The sequence below is a fragment of the Manihot esculenta genome, chromosome 8 (assembly GCF_001659605.2).
Source record: "Manihot esculenta cultivar AM560-2 chromosome 8, M.esculenta_v8, whole genome shotgun sequence".
NCBI lineage: Eukaryota > Viridiplantae > Streptophyta > Magnoliopsida > Malpighiales > Euphorbiaceae > Manihot > Manihot esculenta.
The window spans coordinates 2965318-2985355 of NC_035168.2; the positions used below are offsets into that span (position 1 = coordinate 2965318).

General features: G+C 22.3%; 1 protein-coding gene across 1 annotated transcript; it reads left to right on the forward strand.

Moving 5' to 3' along the window:
- The first annotated feature begins 15060 nt into the window (after nt 1-15060).
- LOC122724340 (protein GL2-INTERACTING REPRESSOR 1-like) lies at nt 15061-15821 on the forward strand. The gene has a single exon (XM_043958885.1). The coding sequence runs from the start codon at nt 15074-15076 to the stop codon at nt 15404-15406; it is 333 nt and encodes a 110-aa protein (XP_043814820.1). The 5' UTR covers nt 15061-15073; the 3' UTR covers nt 15407-15821.
- Nucleotides 15822-20038: the final 4217 nt, after the last annotated feature.

Genomic DNA, 20038 nt, shown 5'->3' on the forward strand with positions numbered 1-20038 from the left:
TTTTTTTAAATATTATTTTAATTTTTATGCTATGAAAAAAATTTTTAATTAATTTTTTAATTTTTAAAAATATATTAAAATATTTTTAAAATTTTAAAAAATTTATAAATTATTTTAACTAATAATTTCGATCATTAAATATTATTGAAAATTTTAAAACGTTTTTAATATAATTAAAGTAATTTTTTAATTATTGAGTCTCCCATATTATATATATTAAATAGTATTTTATTTTTTATTTTCCTTAAAGAATTTTACTTTTGTTAGAATAAATATGAGAAGTGAGGATCGAACCTGCTAAATTTTGCAAATATGTGTTTGCTACCTAAATTAAGCAAGAGTAGCTAAGGACTCTTGGCGTACTTTGTATCGAATTAACGATCTAATGTACTTTTAAGTTACAATTTTATTAACCCCTTATATTTTTAAAACTCTATAAATTTTGATTTAATAAGACACTGTTATTTTAAGATATTCTTTACTCGTGCAAATCTACAAATATATGTTAAAAATCAAACAATTACGTAGTAAAAAAATAAGTATTAATTAATAAATAACACATAAATTTTAATATAATTTACTAATTTTGTTAGGTTTACGGTGGTTAGAATGTTCTTATTTTTCTTAACAGAATATATTAGGAGAATATTATATATTTATATATTTAAAAAAATTTTAATAAAAATAAAAATAATTTTAAAAAAATTCACCTAAATTAAATATAAAATTATAAATTACGATTTGCAATTTATAATATATTATTACATTTCATATTTCAACACTATACAGATTAGTAAATATGATAAATAAAGTATCATTCTTAAAAGAAATTTGTGTTTAACTACTAAACAATTATTTAAATTATGAGAATGTAATTTGTGTAGTGAATTAATCTAAATTCAGCTTTAAAACTCATTAAATCCACAAATCAATTTAAGACATTACAAGCCAATATGTGAAATTTAAAAAAAAAAACAACACTACTCCCTCGTAGTGATATTTATAAATAAGTCTATAAAAATAAAAAAAATAATATTAGGTTCCAATATGAAAAGTATTTTTTAATGAGATAATTTATTTTTAATTATTTAATTTTAATTTAAAAAATAAATTTATTAAAAAAGTTTTTTTTTTAAATAACTTATTTTTTATTTAAAAAATATTTTTTATTAATTAAATTTTTTAAATGTTCAAACACTAAAAAATATAAGAAATATTTTTCTGAGAAACATTTTCTATAAAATAAATGAAGCCTTAAAAAGAGAATTATAAAAAAAAAACTTAGAATCACTAAAGATGTCCAGTTGAGGTGTTGGGTCTGCTCTGCAGAAATAATTAAAATAGGAAAAATACAAAAAAATATATATTATGTGTTTCATTTATTTTTATTTTATATTAAAATAATATTTATATAATTATACTGATAATTTTTTAATATGATTGCATCAACTAAAATATAATTATTAATTAAAAAATTATAAAAAAAATTATATAATTTTATTCATTTTTATTTTAAAATATATAATTTAATTTATATTAAATTAGTATTTCATTATATAATTTTCATATTAATATTTTTAATCGCGTATAAAAATTAACTATTTATTAATAATATAATATCATAAATATTATTTTAATATAAATTAAATTACAAACTTTTAAATAAAAAATTCATATATTTCTTCATTAAAATAAAGGTACATACTAATTAAAATACCGAATTAATAGGACAAAATAAATGCAAAACTGTCCTAATGTCAATATGAAATTAATATATCAATTCTAACATATTTTGTTTGTCAAATTTAGCATAAATAGATCCTAAATTTTGCCATTATTTAATACTTTTGTCCATTAGTTTTAGAGAAATAAACCAAAACATCTTGTAATTTTTAACTTTTATAAGGGTATTTTAGTCTTTTTACTAAATATTAATAGTTAAATGGATGAAAGTATAAAAGTGTTTAACAAAATTAAGATTAAATACATGTAAATGAATTTCTAATAAGTTTTAAAGTATCAAATCAATTAAGTTTGTCAATCGAAATTAGATTGGACAGTCTTGAGTAGGAATAACAGTATTTGGTTTAAATTAAAATAATTGATTAAAATAAATTAAATAAATAATTCAATTTGATTTATTAAAAAATTTAATTTCATTCGATTTTTATTTTTTAAAAAAATTAATCTAATCGATGTTAATTTTCATGAAATGCAATGGCTGTAAGATAATGAGATTTGCTTGACTTTATTATGTATACCTTGACTTTTACAATGGCTGTAAGATAATTCTGTATATGAGTATTCTCTTAATAAATTTTAAAAATTAATATAATTTATAATGAGATTTAATAATTATGAAAATTTATATATTTATTGATGAAATTTATACGATGTTAATTTTCAGAACTTTGAATGTGAAGACTGAACTTTTGATTTGAGATTTAAAAAATAATTATTATCTTTTTATGTGTTGTTATTGATTTTTAAGAAATAATTGAATCAAATTGAATTGAATTAATTCGATTTGATTCGATTCAGTTTTTATCAAAATTGATTTTGATTATATTCCATATTTTAAAAAGTTTGATTTATTTAGTTTAATTGATTTAAGTTAATATCAAATGGTCACTCCTGAGATTTCCTGTTCTAATTTTCTTATCATCATATTTTTAAAATATTCACCTGCAACAGAAAACCATTTTCTAATATATAATTAATTAATTATACTCAATTTTTTATATCTTATTCATATATAAAAAAAAATTAATTAACCATCTCAAACTTAAATTTTCAATGGATTACATATATTTTTTAACTAGTTAGGCTAGATAATTTTCATTTTACTTAAAATCATAGTTTTTCCATATAAAAATACTGATGGGATTTTTTTTTATTAATCAAACTGTTTATGCATTTTGAAAAAAATATCCATCAATAATTATTCAACTAAAAAATTAATATTTAAAATTAGTTTATGCTCTTTCTTTTTCATGCTACTCATGTCAATACACATGTAAAAATAGATTTGACCGTGGGTCGATTTATAATTCATATTAGTTCAAATCAAATTAACTAAAGGTACGTTAGGTTCAAACTTACCATAATTAGTCAATTTCATTTTTAATTAAATTATTTTCAAAAACAAATTAATTATTAATTTAATAAAAAATAGAATCAGAACAGAAAATAAATCGAACTGTCCAACCAGAATTAAAAAAAAAAAAATCTTCAAGAGTTGATTTCGATCTCTTAAATCTGGAACTAAAACCACTGATTCATATCTGAAATCAGACCAAACTAATGCCTGACGATAAACCCGGTTCGGAAATAAATTTTCTATTTGGCTACTCATTCAACTGCTGTGATGGGACCAGCATATTGTTGCATTAGGACAAGACATAACCTTATCCAATTACCAAACCTGAGGCTGCGAGTGCCACTGCGCTAATTGACCCAATGATTTGCTAAGACATCAAATAGGTTAAAATACTGTTAGTTACATCCATTGAGGAGCTAGTGAGCTGAATTGGCAAAAATTTAAAAAATAAAAATAAAAATTAAGAGTAGCACAGAAAGAAATTAAAATTGAATAATTATGAGTAGGCTGGTCCTAGAAGGATTTTCAATGCCTCAGAAGAAATAAGGTGGCTAACATTCTTAATTTAATGGATGCATCAACCATAGAATCATAACCTACCTCACCCACCCCATGAGCCACCCAACAGAATTTACTTAATGACTCATAAAGCTATAATTAATTATTTCAGTTGTTACCAATCTCTTGAGGAGAACAGCTAGCTCAATTGCAAATGCATGCAATTCCAATTTCCAATTTCCAAACCCTAGCTAGGCCTCATTAATAAAACCTCTATTTTAGCTCATAAAATATAAATTAAGGGTTTATATTAGTATTCAATGATCAAAATAAATATATCATTATTGCTACACATTTCAAGGGTTTAATCAAAATTAAATGTATTGCCGATATGCACATTCATTACCAATATCAATAAAGTGAAATAGATATTCTTTAGAATATATATAATATAATATTTTTAATAAAATTTTATTAGAATTTTATTTCATAATTCATATATATATATTTAAAGAGTTAAAAAAACAATATTAATTTATTTAGATATAAGATTTTGCTTTTAATATTTTAATAATATATAAAAATTTGAGATGTAATAATTTGTTTTCTTTTAATTCTAGTAGGTCTATCCGACTGAAGACGGCTAGTCTGAAGCAATAGGCTCGGTGGTGGTGCCGCGCCCCCAGTGAACACAGTACAACGCGATAAAAATTGTGGGGTAGCCAATTTACAATTACACCCCGTTATATAAATAATTTAATGAAAATTAAATTATTTAGTACTTATTTTTTTTTGAATAAAATTAACCGATTATTTTTAAATCATTTACTATTTAATTTTTATTTATTTAAATCATTATTAATATATTAAAAATTTTATAATTCATTTATCCATTTATACAAAATTATTTAAGAATAACTATTTGCTGCGCCTTGATTTTGCAGAAATTTATTTAGCCAAAATTGAAATTTTTAAAAATCAAAATATAACTGAATTGAAAATGAAATAAGATAAAACTGAATTAAAATTTTAAATTTATTTAGATTAATTATTTTCATTTAAACTAAGATCAACTTACTAAATATTTTAGTTGTTTATTTGTATATATAATATATATAAAAATGGAAAATAGGGTCATTAATAGCTTACTAAATATACCATAATAATTTTGTATATTATTATAATAAAAAGGTGAAATTTTAATGAGTTTTTATAATTAATTTATTGTAAATTCATTATTCATTAATTATAGAATTTATATAAACTTAAAATTGTTATTACCTATTTCTACTTAAATTCGTTTTGATTATAAAAAAAATGCTAAAAATAATATTAATAATGTGAATAACGATTTAACATTATTTATTTAAAATTGAAATTTTATAATATATTAAATTTAAAAATGGCATAGAAACTATTTCATTAAATAATAATTTAATTGAAATAAATATTTATAATCATTATAATATTTTCTAGTTATTTTTATATTTTTTCTACAATATATTTATTATAGGCGGGAAAAATAGCAAGGAAGAAAATAATGTAAAAAATATATCTCATAAGTTATATTATTTATAAACTCATCAATATAATGTGTCTATAGTATTTCTTTCATTCTATAACTTTTATCTATTTTTTTATTTTATAATTATTATTCATTTTTCTTTTTTATTAATATAAAAATTAAATATTATAATTTTATTTAATTATTATTTTTTAAACAAATATATAAAATATATATTAATATATAATAAAATTTAATTTTTTTTGAAAGCAAAACTACTTATTAAATTAATAAAATTCTATCAAGCAAAAAGAGATATCATCCTAAACAGAGAGAGACGATCATATCTAATAAATTCTCTAACCAAAATATGAGCCATTAGAGTGGCATGACGACGAACCCATTTAACAGAAATATTAGTTTTAGAGTCTAACAAAAATTTACAATCATTTAAAATCAAACCCAATTTAGAAATATCTAAATATGGAGACCGAAGATATTGAACCACTTGCAAACAGTTCATAAGAATGCAGATATTAAAAGGCAAAAATTCTGTCACAAAGAGCAAACAGTGATGGAGAGCTAAAACTTTTATTTCCATAAAAAATAAAATATCCAGCTTGTAACTAGTAACCAAATCCTTCAATGCATTAACTGTCCGAGAATTGTCGAGTTCTCGATAGTTTCAACGCAGGACGATCGTTGAATTCGGCTATTCCGACCTTTTACGAGATGAGCCGCTTCACTGTTACCTATCAAATTAACATTCGCAGGGGTATGGTTAGAGGTATTCTGTTAAGAGGAAGGAAAATCTATAGCATCATCATCATTGAGAGGAAGGAAAATCAATATTGTTAAAAAATCGAAACAAATATTTTTTTGCCTCTAATTCTATAATAGATACCTCTCTGAAGAATGTCATAAATCTGCCAAAAAGGTCTGTATATTCTAAAAATTGAATGAATTGTATGTGAGAAATATCCAAACAATACAAAAATCATAAGTGACGATCGGAATATCTCTGGAACTCTTAATAGGACAACAACATTTTCTTTTTTATCGATAATCAATTGACGCAGATCATTTTTAATGAGGGAAAGGAAAAGAATGAATTAGATTTAAGGAAAATAATGAATTAGGTTTAAAGAAGAGAAAAAAGCGAGAGTATCGAGTCACAGAGAGAATACAGAGGGAAATTTTATAAAATTTAATATTTTTTAAAATGTGTATAATTAAAAAATTGATAAAAAAAATACTTTTTTAATATATATATATAAAATAAAATTAACAAAAATTATAAACCCAACTTATAATATGGTTGAGCTTAAAAACAATTTCAATGTATATCAATTTGTCACTATCAACTTCCGGCGATAAATAAGCTGTCACTAATGCTTCTAACAATAAATGGGTTATCATCTAATATTTATTTAGTTTGGATAATTAAATAAGAGAATTTGAAATTTTGAGGAAGTATGAAAATTATTTTAATTTGATTGACATTTTTTATTTCCGGAGAAGTTAAGAGTTTTTCTCCCAAGTAACTTATTTATTCAAGATTACTTAAATTATTTCCTTAAAAGTGATAATCTAAAACATTTCAACCAAACAAAATATTAATCATCCATCATCAAAACCATTCAATTCAGACGGTAAGTTATTTTCTGAATATTATTCAAAATTAATAATTGAGTATTCTGTTCAATACATATAGTTAAAACATCTCTTGAATATTGTTCGAAGTCAAAAATTAATTACTATATTCAATTTATATGATTAAAGCATTTTCTTAATATTGTTCAGAATTAAGAATTGAATATTCTGTTTAATTTATATGACTAAGGCATCTCTCGAATATTGTCCAAAATCAAGAATTAAATATTTCGTTCAATTTATATGATTAAGGCATTTTTTAGACATTGTCCAGAATTCAGTCCCCTACTCAGTGGTTAAAAATACTATAAAACATTTGTAAAAAGAAAAATCCATAGCTAAATCTATAAATTACGTTACATATAAAATAAATAGGTTAGCCTAATTTTTATATAAAAAAAAATCAGAAAAACCGGCAAACTGCTCTTAGTTTGTTTTGTTTTCTTAATTATTTATATTTTGGATAATTTTTTCAATTTTCCATTAATATTTTCTTTTATTTTCTTTGCCTTTTCTTAATCCCTTTTCATTTTTTCATTTTTCTTATTTTATTTTATTTTTTTCAATTTCTCTCGTTCTCTTTCATTTCTTTAATTTTCTTCATTTACTTATAATAATTAATTATTATAAAATTACTATAATTTAAAATAAAAATTAATATTTCAATATAAAATATGATAATAAAATTAATTATTTTCTTTATTAAATACATTTAGTAATAGATTTAATTATCAATATTTTTTTAATTTTATCAAATTAAATTTAGCAATGGATTATTGTCATATACTTTTTAATTTTTTTTATCAAGTTAATAATAAATTTCATAATCCATCTAATAATTTGTTGCTAATTTATTATAGAATTAATAACAAATTACCAAATCCGTTAACATTGAATTAATAATGAGATTTACAATAAATGATATAAATTTACTACTAATAATTTAAATAACATGAATTTTTAAATTAATAACGAAAAAATTCGTTAGTAATTCAGAAAACTCTTGTAGCAGTGAACATCCATATATATCTCTCTTTACTAAGGGACCCTCTCGGCGGAGATTGAATAGCAAACATTCCAAAACTTATTTCCATTATGAAGACAAACTAAATGATCTTATAAAGTAATTGAGTTTTATTTAATTAAGTTGGTCATCAACCTCTTTAAGAGTTTGGCTGATGGTTTATAAAACTTCAAATTTCTGCATATACTAAAGAAACAGGTAAATTTATTAATTTATTTTTTGATTTTATAAAAATATAAATTAATTAATCTCTCAAATTGAAAGTATTTTATTTTTTTCAGTATTTAATAATTAAAATTAATAAATAAATTATTTAATAAAATTTTTAAAATTTTATAAATATTTTAGTATATTTTTTAAAAATAATTAATAAATTTTTTATATTATAAAAATTAAATAATAATTTTGGGGATGGTGAAGCACAACTCATAATAAAAGCAAAATAAAGAAAAAAGTGTATCTGACAAACAACTTTTGAAGCGGCAATAATCACAGGATTCATTTGATACAGAAATTAAGATAAGAATGCAATATTTCCAATTAATGAATGGAAATGGCATTAACCATTGGTTGGAAAGAGTCTTTATCTCGATAATGACTTAATAAAAATCTCTAAATTTTAAAAAATTTCTATTTTTTAAATATATATTCTCCTAAATAAGAAGCTGTAGGATTTGTCAATCAATCTGAAGTTTCCCTCCAAATAAATATCATTTTATAATTCACCGTTGCATCCTAGAGCTTTAACAGCATTAAAACAACAGTAGTTTTCAAATTATTACAAAGAAATTTTAACTCTCTTATTATATAATAATATATTTTAATAAATAATTTTTTTATATTTAATTTTTGAATAATAAAAATATTTTTTTGAATAATAAAAATATTATTTTGAATAATAAAAATATTTTTTATATAATAATTTTTTTACAATTTTAAAAATTATTTATTATATTTATATTTTTTGAAATTTTTATATTAATTAATATACTAAATTTTTGATATTTTAACATATAAAGATAATATTTTATTTTTTAAAAATATTATTATATTATTTAGTCCCTAATATAAATATATAAATTTAATTAGTCCAATAATTTAAATTGATCTTTAAAAGAAAATGTTAATTTTAATTGGACTTATTTTTAAATAAAAAATTATCTGATTAGTTTACTGCTAGAGAGAAGCACTCTTTATTTTTTTTTCTTGATTTTTTTTATATAATAATTATGTTTTTTCTATCATCATCTTATATGGTTTTACTTCATTCTGCTTAGAGAGTATGTAGATTTATTTTTTTTTCTCACCTCTAATTGGAGGTGTGTAAATAAATAAATAATTTTTAATTTAGTAGATCTATGCTTGTCGAGAGAGGGAGGAGCTTTAATCTACTTGCTTGTTTATTTTTTCTATTTATTATTATTTTTTAGTTGCATGTAAGTCGACTATCTTTGTTATTTATTATTATTTATATTATTATTTTAATTTTTGATAACCGCTGGGTTTCACCACCCCGATATAAGGTTTAGCTCATGAAAGCGATCCTGATTCAAAGGTCATGGAGTCTCTTCAACGAGCCGGCCTGGACCACTCAGCCTTGAGGTCGAGCTTCCCGTGGGCCTCAGTCCTTTCACACCAAGCTCGGCCTTGAAACGTGACAGGAAAAAGAACAGCAGGTCCAGTCACCTCGCAATCCTGTCTACACGTGCGGGGGGCGTCTGATGCTTTCGTACATATGGATCTGTATGACAGAGATAAATGACAATGTAACTGAGAGGCCGTTAGGCATCGCTAGCAGAGAAAAGGAAAGGAATAAAGGGGGAGAGCACCTTCCCCTCACCTAAATTTACTCAACCATTGTAAATCCTATTTTCTCTGAATCTCTATAAGATCATCGGTTAAAAAAGTATTAAAAAAATTAATTATATTAAATTTTTGTAAATTTTTTATTTCAAGAGAAAGAATTAAAAAAATAGTTTGAATTAATAATTAAGTCGTTCTATATTGTTCAGCTCTAACATAGTTAGTTAGTTATTATGTGTTTTGCTTTATGTAACTTAGAGAGCAATCCAGTGATAAAAAGGACTAATATTTCCATTAATAGAATTTATGTCAGAACTATATTGAATAATTTTTTTTCTTATTTCCATTTCTTTTATTTTATAAGGAAAAAATTTAATTGAATTGAACTATTGTAAATTTTTTTATCACAAACAAAAAAAATTATGTAATTTAATTTGTATTTCATATAAATAAACCAGTAATTTTACCTCCACATAATTTTTTTTTGTCAAAAATTAGCTTTTGTCAGAATTATTCCCTCCTTGTCCTTGCTTTTAAAAAATTATATTAAAAGAAAATTGTATTAAAAAATGGAAAAAAAAGGGAAAAAAAAAGGGAAAAGCCTTTAACGTAATATTTAGCACTTCAATTATTAAACAAAAGCAATGGGCTGGCTATAAGCTTGCAATAAGTAAATAAACTTTTTTTTCTCAAGGCTTTCATGAAATATAATTTTAAATAAATTTTTATTTCAACTGAAGGGCTTTAATTTAATGATATTATAATCTATTTAAAAATTAAAAATTTTAAATTCTTTTTTAAATCAAAACTAATTATATCAAAACAAATAATTTTCCTTTTAAAATTAACCGACCCAGTTGATGATTTATAAATTTACCAATCTAACAGACATAATTGCTTTGAAATTTAGCAACTATTCACAAGTCAAAGGGCAATTCCAATCTATTTTGGTCAATTTGTATTCCCCTTTAGAATCCAAATTCAATAATTTAAGGAAAGTCTTATCTCAACGGATATAAATTCTAACTTATCCAAAACAGACTTTAAAATAAAACAGAAATTGTGCAATTTTGGCCTTGGCGTCTCTATTAAAGCACAACTTAATACCCATTTACTGAAACCAGCTCACTATTTATCAATTCAATTTTTTTTATATGTATATTTAAAATATTTAACCGACAGGATTAGTTGGAATTTGGTAATTTCTATTCGCAATAAATTAATTCAAATTAATTTTGATGCATGAATTGAGTGATGATCACTATTATTATTATTATTATTATTATTATTATTATTATTATTATTATTATTATTAATAAAGAAAAATATTTGTTTCAACTTGCTTAAACCAAGATTTTTATGCAAGTGATATTAGAATTTCTTTTTAAATTATGACGTAAATTATAATGAGCATATGTTTTATACTAAAAACATTCAAAGATAATCTATTTTCCTATTTGTCCAGATGCTATGAACACCATGACAATGATATTTTCAAATGTCACCATTGTCATAGTTTATTATTATTATTATTGAAACTATATATTTAATTAATATAACAAAATTATTAATAAAACCAAATAATTTTCCTCTAGAAATTAACAAACCCCGTTGATGATTTATAGATTTAACAATCTAACAGCCATAATTGCTTTGAAATTTAGCAACTGCTCACAAGTCAAAAATTTCTAATTTCTATGTTGTTCGGTTAGGGTTTTCAAATGGCAATGTCAATCCATTTTGGTCAATTTTTTATCCTGTAAAATCCAAATTGAATGATTTAAGGAGAGTCTTATTTCAATGGATATAAATACTAACTTATTTTTTTGTCAGAACAAAGATTAACTTTTTCAAATCTGACGTTTAAAATACAACAGAAATTATGCCCATATCAATTTATATATATATTTTTCATAATTTAATTATTTTATAATTATCATATTAATATAATGAAAAATTATAAAAATATAAAAAATAGTGCCACTTTGTAAAAATTGCAGGTTATCATAATTTTTTAAAAGACAAAAAACAATAATATTTTCAAATAATAATATTATATGTATTATAAAAATTTAAATAATCTAATTCCTTATTATTAATTTATTATGAATATTATATTAATTTTAAAATATTATAATTGTATTTTGAAATATCATTGTTTTTGTTAATATATTAATATTGCATAAATTTATGAAATAAAATATATAAATTTAAAAATAGATTATTTTATAATTAAAATAATTTTATCATCTTTCGAAATAAAAATAATTAAGAATTCAAACGGGTTATTATATATATTTAAATATTCAATTCGATTGAATTTTAAATTTTAAAATAATAAATTATAAAATAATAAATTTAAATAATTATAATGTGATTCGAGTTTAAAAATAATAACATGATATGTTTGATTTGGATTTTAATACGTTGGAATCTATTGATATAAATAATTGATTTAATATAAAAGTATATATTTTATAATAATATTTATAATTTTTTATATATTTTATTTAAAAATTAAAAATTAATAATTTTTTAAAAATATAAAATTTTTTAAATAAAAATTATTTTTTTATATAAATTATTAATTAAAATATATAAAATTAAATAAATTTAAATTTAATTTAACTAATAATCATCAAATTTTAAACTGTTTAAATAATTTAAATTAATTTATAATCAGATTTAAAATGAATTATGAATTAGATTGAGATTAAAATAATTTAATTTTTACAGATACTCTATTTATTTAGCTTATTAAAATATAAATTAAGCTATTTATTATTATCTAAATAAAATAATAATATTTAATAATTTTAAACTGCCATAAAATCACTACCTGAATAATAAGAAAATAATTTCACAACAACTTTACTTATTTTTCTTTTGTTTCCAAAAATAAAATTCTTAATAATTAATCTCTATTTTTTATTTTTTTAAATAGTAATAAACAATTTATTTTTGTTTGGAGGATAATAAATCTTTTAACAAGTAAAAGAAGTCTTATAATATTTGATTTTCTAGAAGTACAAGTAGATATATTTTCTAGAAACACAAGGTGTCTACCAAACCTAAACCCAAATCCGAAGGAAAAAGAGTGAGCGGTAATCTATTTCCTATGAGTCTAGATGCTATGAACAACATGACAATGATATTTTCAAATGTCACCCTGGTCATAGTTTATTATTATTATTGATACTATATATTTAATTAATATAACAAAATTATATAATATTACTCTCTGCAATGTTATTAAAATAAAAATAAATTACATTTTAATTTTTAAATTTTATATAGTTAATAGTTTAATTTCTATATTTTTAAAATTAAATATTTCAATTTTTTATAATTATTTCATTCAAACTTTAATTTTTTATTTATTTTTATTATTAAAATATAAATATATCTTTTTTTTTAAATTAATGAATTACACTTTAATTTTTAAATTTTAGTATAATTAATAAATTAATTTATTTATATTAAAAATTAAATAATTAAATTTCTATGTATGGATACATCTAAACTCATGTTCATTCATCCATTTTCTACTATTATAAAAAAGCGTGAAAATTATTTTATTGTTTTTTTAAATTCAAAATTTTAAAAATTTAAAATTCTATCCATTTTTCATCATTTATTAAAAATTAAATACTTTAATTTTTTTTTAAAAATAAATTTTCATTAATTTTTAGCCAAATTAATGGTATTCAACTATTTTTTAATACTTTTGCCCTTCAATTCTTAATCATTAATATTTTAGTACTTCATAATTCTAAAATTTTTTATAAAAAATTTTTCAATTTTATTCATTTTTAAGTGATACTAAATAACATTTAAATAAATTATAAATTTTTACAAAGAGTATTTAAAAAAAAATTATATTTTTAAAAATTTGACTATTCTTAAATTAATATTTATAATAAATAAAAAAATTATTATTTTAAATTGAGTATTTAGAAGGATCTAAGGGTTTAGTTTTAAAAATACAAAAATTATAAAACTCGAAAATTAAAGTATAATTTATTAGAATTTAAAATATTTTATCCATATTTATATGAATTTAAGTGTTTATAAAAGTATTTTAAGTATTTAAAATTTTTATTTTTCTTTGATTTGTTATCTAATAGAATTATGAATGAAATACATCTAATTTAAAAAATGAATTATAAAGAGATTTAAATGTCAATTTAAAAAGATATAGAGGTTAATCTATTAATTATGCTAAAATTTAAAAATTAAAATATAATTTATTTATTAAAGAAATAAAATTATTTCCAAATTATTTCACTAAATAATTATAGTAATTAAAATTGTCTTTGAATTTTTCTTTGATTTATTTTCCATATCAGAATTCTAAGGTTAAAAAAAAATATCAAATCTTTATGAAATTAAGTATTAATTTGTAATTTTTCTCCTCCTAATTATCATAGAAAAATATAAGATATGCTTTGGGAAGCTGAAAATTATTTGCTTGCCTTTCAAATAATGCTTTTTTAAAAAAAAAAAAATTGAAAGAAAGAAGAAGCACAACAACAAGCGAGGCAAATGATATATTAATGAGAAATACAAGGATGTTTTAAATATTTACCAAGTTTTCCATTTTATTTTTTTAGAAAAAAATGATGGCAGGGGGAGAAGAGGGTGTTGCTTGAAATTTAATATGTTGTTGTTTTCTATGTAATTTGAGTACTTTCATTTATTTTTTTTTCTGGTGATTTTAGATTTCAATTTCTTTATGTGCTGTTGGGTATTTAAATTGTGTTTATCTGCAATGGTTACTTTTATTTAGTTGACATTTAATTTCTTGGTGTTTTCTATTAAATTCTTAGGTGGTGATGGTTTCAATATCTTTCTTTTTTCTTTCTTTCCTTTTTTTTCATAAAAAAATTTTAAAAAAATTTAATTATTTATAGCCTTGCAAGCCAGTGGATTTTTCCTGTGCTACATTGTTCTCAAAGACTTTAAAACACCTACCCCTCCTCTCTCTCAAAGCAATCAATGAAACATTTCTGCATTTTCTAATTGCAATATTTACTCCAAAATTTTCCCACTTCTGCATACTTTCTTAGGGTTTTTCAATTCATTAATTCATTTCCTGGCGTCAATTGACACCCTCTTCTTCCACCAATCCTTCAATTCAATTCTCTCTCTCTCCACCCTCCACCTCTCCCCCATAATTAAATTGAGCTTTAAAGCAAAACCCATCTCTCTCCTTTCATTTCTCTTATATATAATGGCCTTTCTGGTTCAAACCCATCCCCACCAAGACCTCTCTGAAGGTGCTACAGCTTGTTGGCCATGGTTCAAGCCTAGCTGGTAGCTGCTCCGCCACCACTCACTCTTGATCTCTTCCATAGCACCAACCTCCCTTCTTCCTCCCTTCAGGTATCATCATCCCAATAGCTTATATCCAATCACTTGTGTTAGAAAGATTTAGTTTCTGAATTGAACTCTGTTGGGGTTGTCTTTTTTATACAGGTGAAATATAAAGATGAGTCGAAGAAATGGCAACGGTCCTAAGCTGGACCTGAAGCTGAACTTATCACCACCGAGGGCTAATCGTAGAGTGGAATCACCGAGCCGATCAGCTACAGTTTCACCAATAACATCACCACCAAGCTCATGTGTGTCTTCAGAGTTGAACCAAGAAGACACTGTGCCACACTCTAATAGCCCTGAAGCTACTTCCATGGTGCTTGTGGGTTGCCCAAGGTGTCTCATGTATGTGATGCTCTCTGAAGATGATCCTAAATGTCCCAAATGCAAGAGTACTGTGTTGCTTGATTTCCTCCATGACAACACTGTGCAGACAAGGAACCATTAGAAAATAATAATAATAATAATAAATAAAAATTAAGGCTTCCTTCTGCTGATTCTGCCGCCATGGGACTAGTAGACTCTTTGAGGAAGTGCTATCTGGGCTCCAGTTTTCACTGCTGGATTCCATGTTAGAATTAAGTGATTGCTAGGAATTAAAGAGAGGAAATTAAACCTGGAGCCCAAATAGCACTACTCTTTTTTTTTTTTTTCAAAAGAAATTTTGTTTCTACCTATTTTGTAGTCACAGTCACAGAACAAAGAAGTGAAGCTGTATGAGCTCAGAGGAAGCATGTGTGTTTGTGGTTTCTTTCTGGGTTCAGCTTTCTCTGCTTTTTAGCAGAAGACAATGTAAGAAGGGTTAGTTGTAGTAGCCCAAATTTTCCTATGAATCTTAGGCAGTTTATATTTTATCCTCTTAATTATTTTTATTATTATTATTATTATTATTATATTTCTTGTATATTTTACTATGGGATTGAACTTGAAATCTCTAGATGATTACTATTGACTGCAATACTCATGTCAGCAGAAAAATGGGAAAGTGAATAATCAGTCAATTTACTAGGTCTTCTCATGGGGATGGGTAAATCTTTGGGACAAGAAAATAGATACTTTTTGTACTTGAAAGAAGATTTAGAAGATGGCAGTGGGGAGACTCATGCCCCACAGCCTTATCACTAATCCAACCCTAGCTAGCTTAATCTGGGTTTGAAAGAAAATTTTACCAGAGCAAAGAGATTATGTGCTAATATTAACAGAAGATGGTGAATTCCAAATATTAAACAATCAAAGAGTTTATTAAGAAATAAGCAGAAAACCCACAATTAGAAAAATGTTTATTTTAATTTAGAGAAATGATTACATTTATTAACCAACTTTCAGAACCTCAAACGCTTGGAAGTACATTGGGCAAGTGATGGTTCTATGAAAAGAGACAAATGTTTGCCCAGTTATGCACTAAGGGCAATCTTTTAATTGTTTTCCTTGCTATTTTGACCTAATACACTCACTCGTTTATCCCGATGGTAAAAGTATTTAATTGAATTTTGAAATGTTTCACGTTTAATATCATAATTTTATATTTTATATTTTTAATTTTAAAAAAAATATATATATCTTTAACAATTCAGGATCAAAGTGGATAGAGTATAAAAAAATAAACTATATATATTACTAAAAACTATGAGAATAATTATAATATGGTATGGGAATAGAGTATAATTGATGTAGAATAATAATAACAAAGGAATCAATATTTAAAAAAAATTCTCAAAAGAATACTTAGTAATTTTTAATATATTATCATGAAAAAAATTAAAATGTAAGAATAAAAAATGTATATGAAGTAGTTATCGTTAGATCTCAATCAGATTGAACACAAAAAAAAATAAAATAAAATATTTCTTTGATATAAATGAAAAAAAATTAAAGAAAAAATAAATAATTTTATTTTATGTAAACCAGAAAAATAATAATAAGTAAAGAAAAAATAAATATATATATATGTTTTAGCAAAATACGAGATTTATTGTTTTGATTGAATTATTGCAAACTGGAAATCATAAACTGTTTAAGTGTCTAGTTTCTAATAATATCTACATAAAATAGCAAGTGAAAAATCTTAGAGCAGTTTTAGGGATTGAGAAAGAAAGAAGTGTCCGGTTTCTAACGATATTTACATAGAATAGCAAGTGAAAAATCTTAGAACAGTTTTAGAGATTGAGAAAGAATTTATTATTTTAATTTAATCTAAGGTGATAAATCATATCTTAATTATATAAATACCTTTATATAGTTACTAATATATTCATTTCATCCTCATTTATTACTCATGAATTAAGTAACATGTAAGATGAATTAAAATATTTATTGATTTCAAGTTAAAAGATCACTTACACAGAAGACATTACAGTGTCTAGTTTTGATTCCACTTGGATGTTTTGTTTGTGGTTCTTGAATTTTTTCGAGTTCTATCTTACTCCTACTGCTTTTTTTCAAAGATAATATTTTTTTAATAAGATAGCATGTTATGAGACAAATATATTTTTTCATTTGAATGATAGAAGTAATATCCAATAGTTTTTATTAGATATCTCACAAAATCACATTTATTTGACTTAGCTTCAAGCTTATCACATATCCGACGCTTTACATAAATCTTAATGTATGATAAAACTAATTTTTGTTAGTCCACATCTCATTTGGATCTTATTTACAAATTTGGATAAAATTCTATTAAGAAGATATATCGCAGTTCGCAATGTATTTCTTAGAAAGATAAAGGTGAGTCTGCAAGACTCATCATGAAATTTATCTTTACTGAAACTCCATTGTGTTGAAGTATTCTAAGTGAAGTCCATTGTGAGAGTATCTATTCTCTGTTTAGATAATCACAAAATTAATGACTTAAGTATTCATCAATTTGATTGGATCTAAGTGATTTAATACTTTTGCCATACTCATATTTTATTTTATTAAATACACATAATCATATCTAATATAGTAATTAGTGAATATATTGAAATATAATAAGTACTTATCTATGGTCGGAGTGATTATTGGTCCAATAATTATTGTGACAATTTACCTTTTATTTTAAAAGGTATTTAGTACCCATTAAACAAGTTTCACAAGTTTCATAATCAGATAAATTAAAATATTTATTTTTATGTAATTTAGTGATTCTTATTTCATTTATATGACTAAATCTACAATATAAAAAATGAGATAAAAGTTGATTATTCATTTTGAGTTTCTTATCATTTATGTTGAAAATAAGTTTTCTAGAAAAAATATTATATAGACCATCTATATAATATTTTAGTTTATAATAAATGTTTTTATTATAAAAAGAGTAAATATTATTTTTAATAATAAATTTAAATTCATAATTCAAAATTAAATATGAAACTGAAATAATATTTCTGTAAAGTATTGAAATAAAATAATAATTTATTTAATTATAATATTAAGTCGAGGATAAAGACATATGATAAGTTCTTATAACTAATAATAATTTATTTAATTATAATATTAAGTCGAGGATAAAGACATATGATAAGTTCTTATAACTAATGCAATCACTCTTTATTTCAATTTTCACCCGTAAGTCCTCTCCTTTTTTATCTCATCTCTTCACTACTTTAATTTCAGCATATTATTACAAATGTGAAAAATACATCCCAATTGAAAATACTTAGAAATATAAACCTAATAAATTTAAAAATATCGTAGACTTCCTGAATAAAGTAATAAATTTAATAAAATTTCTTAAATAATAAAAAATTTGAAATTTCTAATTTAGAAGAAATATAATTCTTTGTTAAGGGTGTATTTGCCAATACAATTAAAATTATTGTTTAATTATAAAATATTAAAAATTAATTTACAATTATTTTGACATAATTTAATAGTAAAATTACGAAAATAATAAAACATTATCTAAAATAATACCTTTTCAAAAAAATACTTGTGTGACTTTTAAATTCAATACCAAACAAATTCTAAATTGCTCTTCTTCCAATACCTTTAGTCGCTCAACTTCAAAATTTTCTTGAAGAAGAGGTTGTTCAAAGGTTATTTATAGAATTGGTTTTTCAACATATGAATTGTCAACAATCAAATTTTATAATGCTTCTGTTTCACCTTCTTCAATTTCAAAATTCTTCTTCTTGCACATCTTCAATTTTAATTTATATAATTTATGTTCTTCATTTTCAACTTCTTCCTCCATTATCTACCTAGTAAAAATTATTGTATATCTCAATATTCTCTTCCCTTATCTAATAAATTTCTATTTAATTTCTTAATATCGAAAATATAAATATTAATAAATTCTAAAAAAATTAACTCCAATGATAAAATACCTTCAAATGAAATATTACAATAATAATTTTTTAGCACAATTGGCTCCCATTGGTTTAAATTTAAGAATTCACAATTTTGAATATGTCTTCATAGTTAAAATTTATTAATTATATACTGATAAATTCTAATTAAAATATGCCAAGAAATTAGGAAAATTAAATAAACTTAAACTTTTTCTAAAAAATAAATACAAAATCGAAATCAATTTTATAGTGAATGCAATTTAAGTTGACTTAGAGATTAGAAAAATAGATAGATAGATAAGCTGATTTGTATTAAAGGAAAAAAGAAAGGAAGGGGTAAATAAGTAAATGGGGAGGGGAGGGGAGGGAAGGTTTGGGTAGTTAGCGCATTGAAAAAGATTAGATTGAAAGGCTAATAAAAACACATAAATGCAAAAGTAATTGAGACAGTTGAGCATAATGAAAGAGTATTACGTCATATGATAAATACCAAATTCAATTCCACCCTTCAATCACTCCATATCAATGTCCTTCTCTATTTTTATTTTTATTTTTTTAAATCTCTCTTACTATTAATGAGAAATTATTTCTGTATCAAAATATAAACACTCCACCAATAAAACATAATCAAACTTAATACTTTTAATTAATTTAATATATATATATTTTTAATTTACTCTTTTTTTCAACAAACTCTAAAAAATTTTAAAAAAATTTTAAAAAAATTTTTAAAAAAACTTGATGTAATTTTATTAGATATTTTTTTATCATGTATAAAATATTTAAAGTAAATGTGAGAATATGGA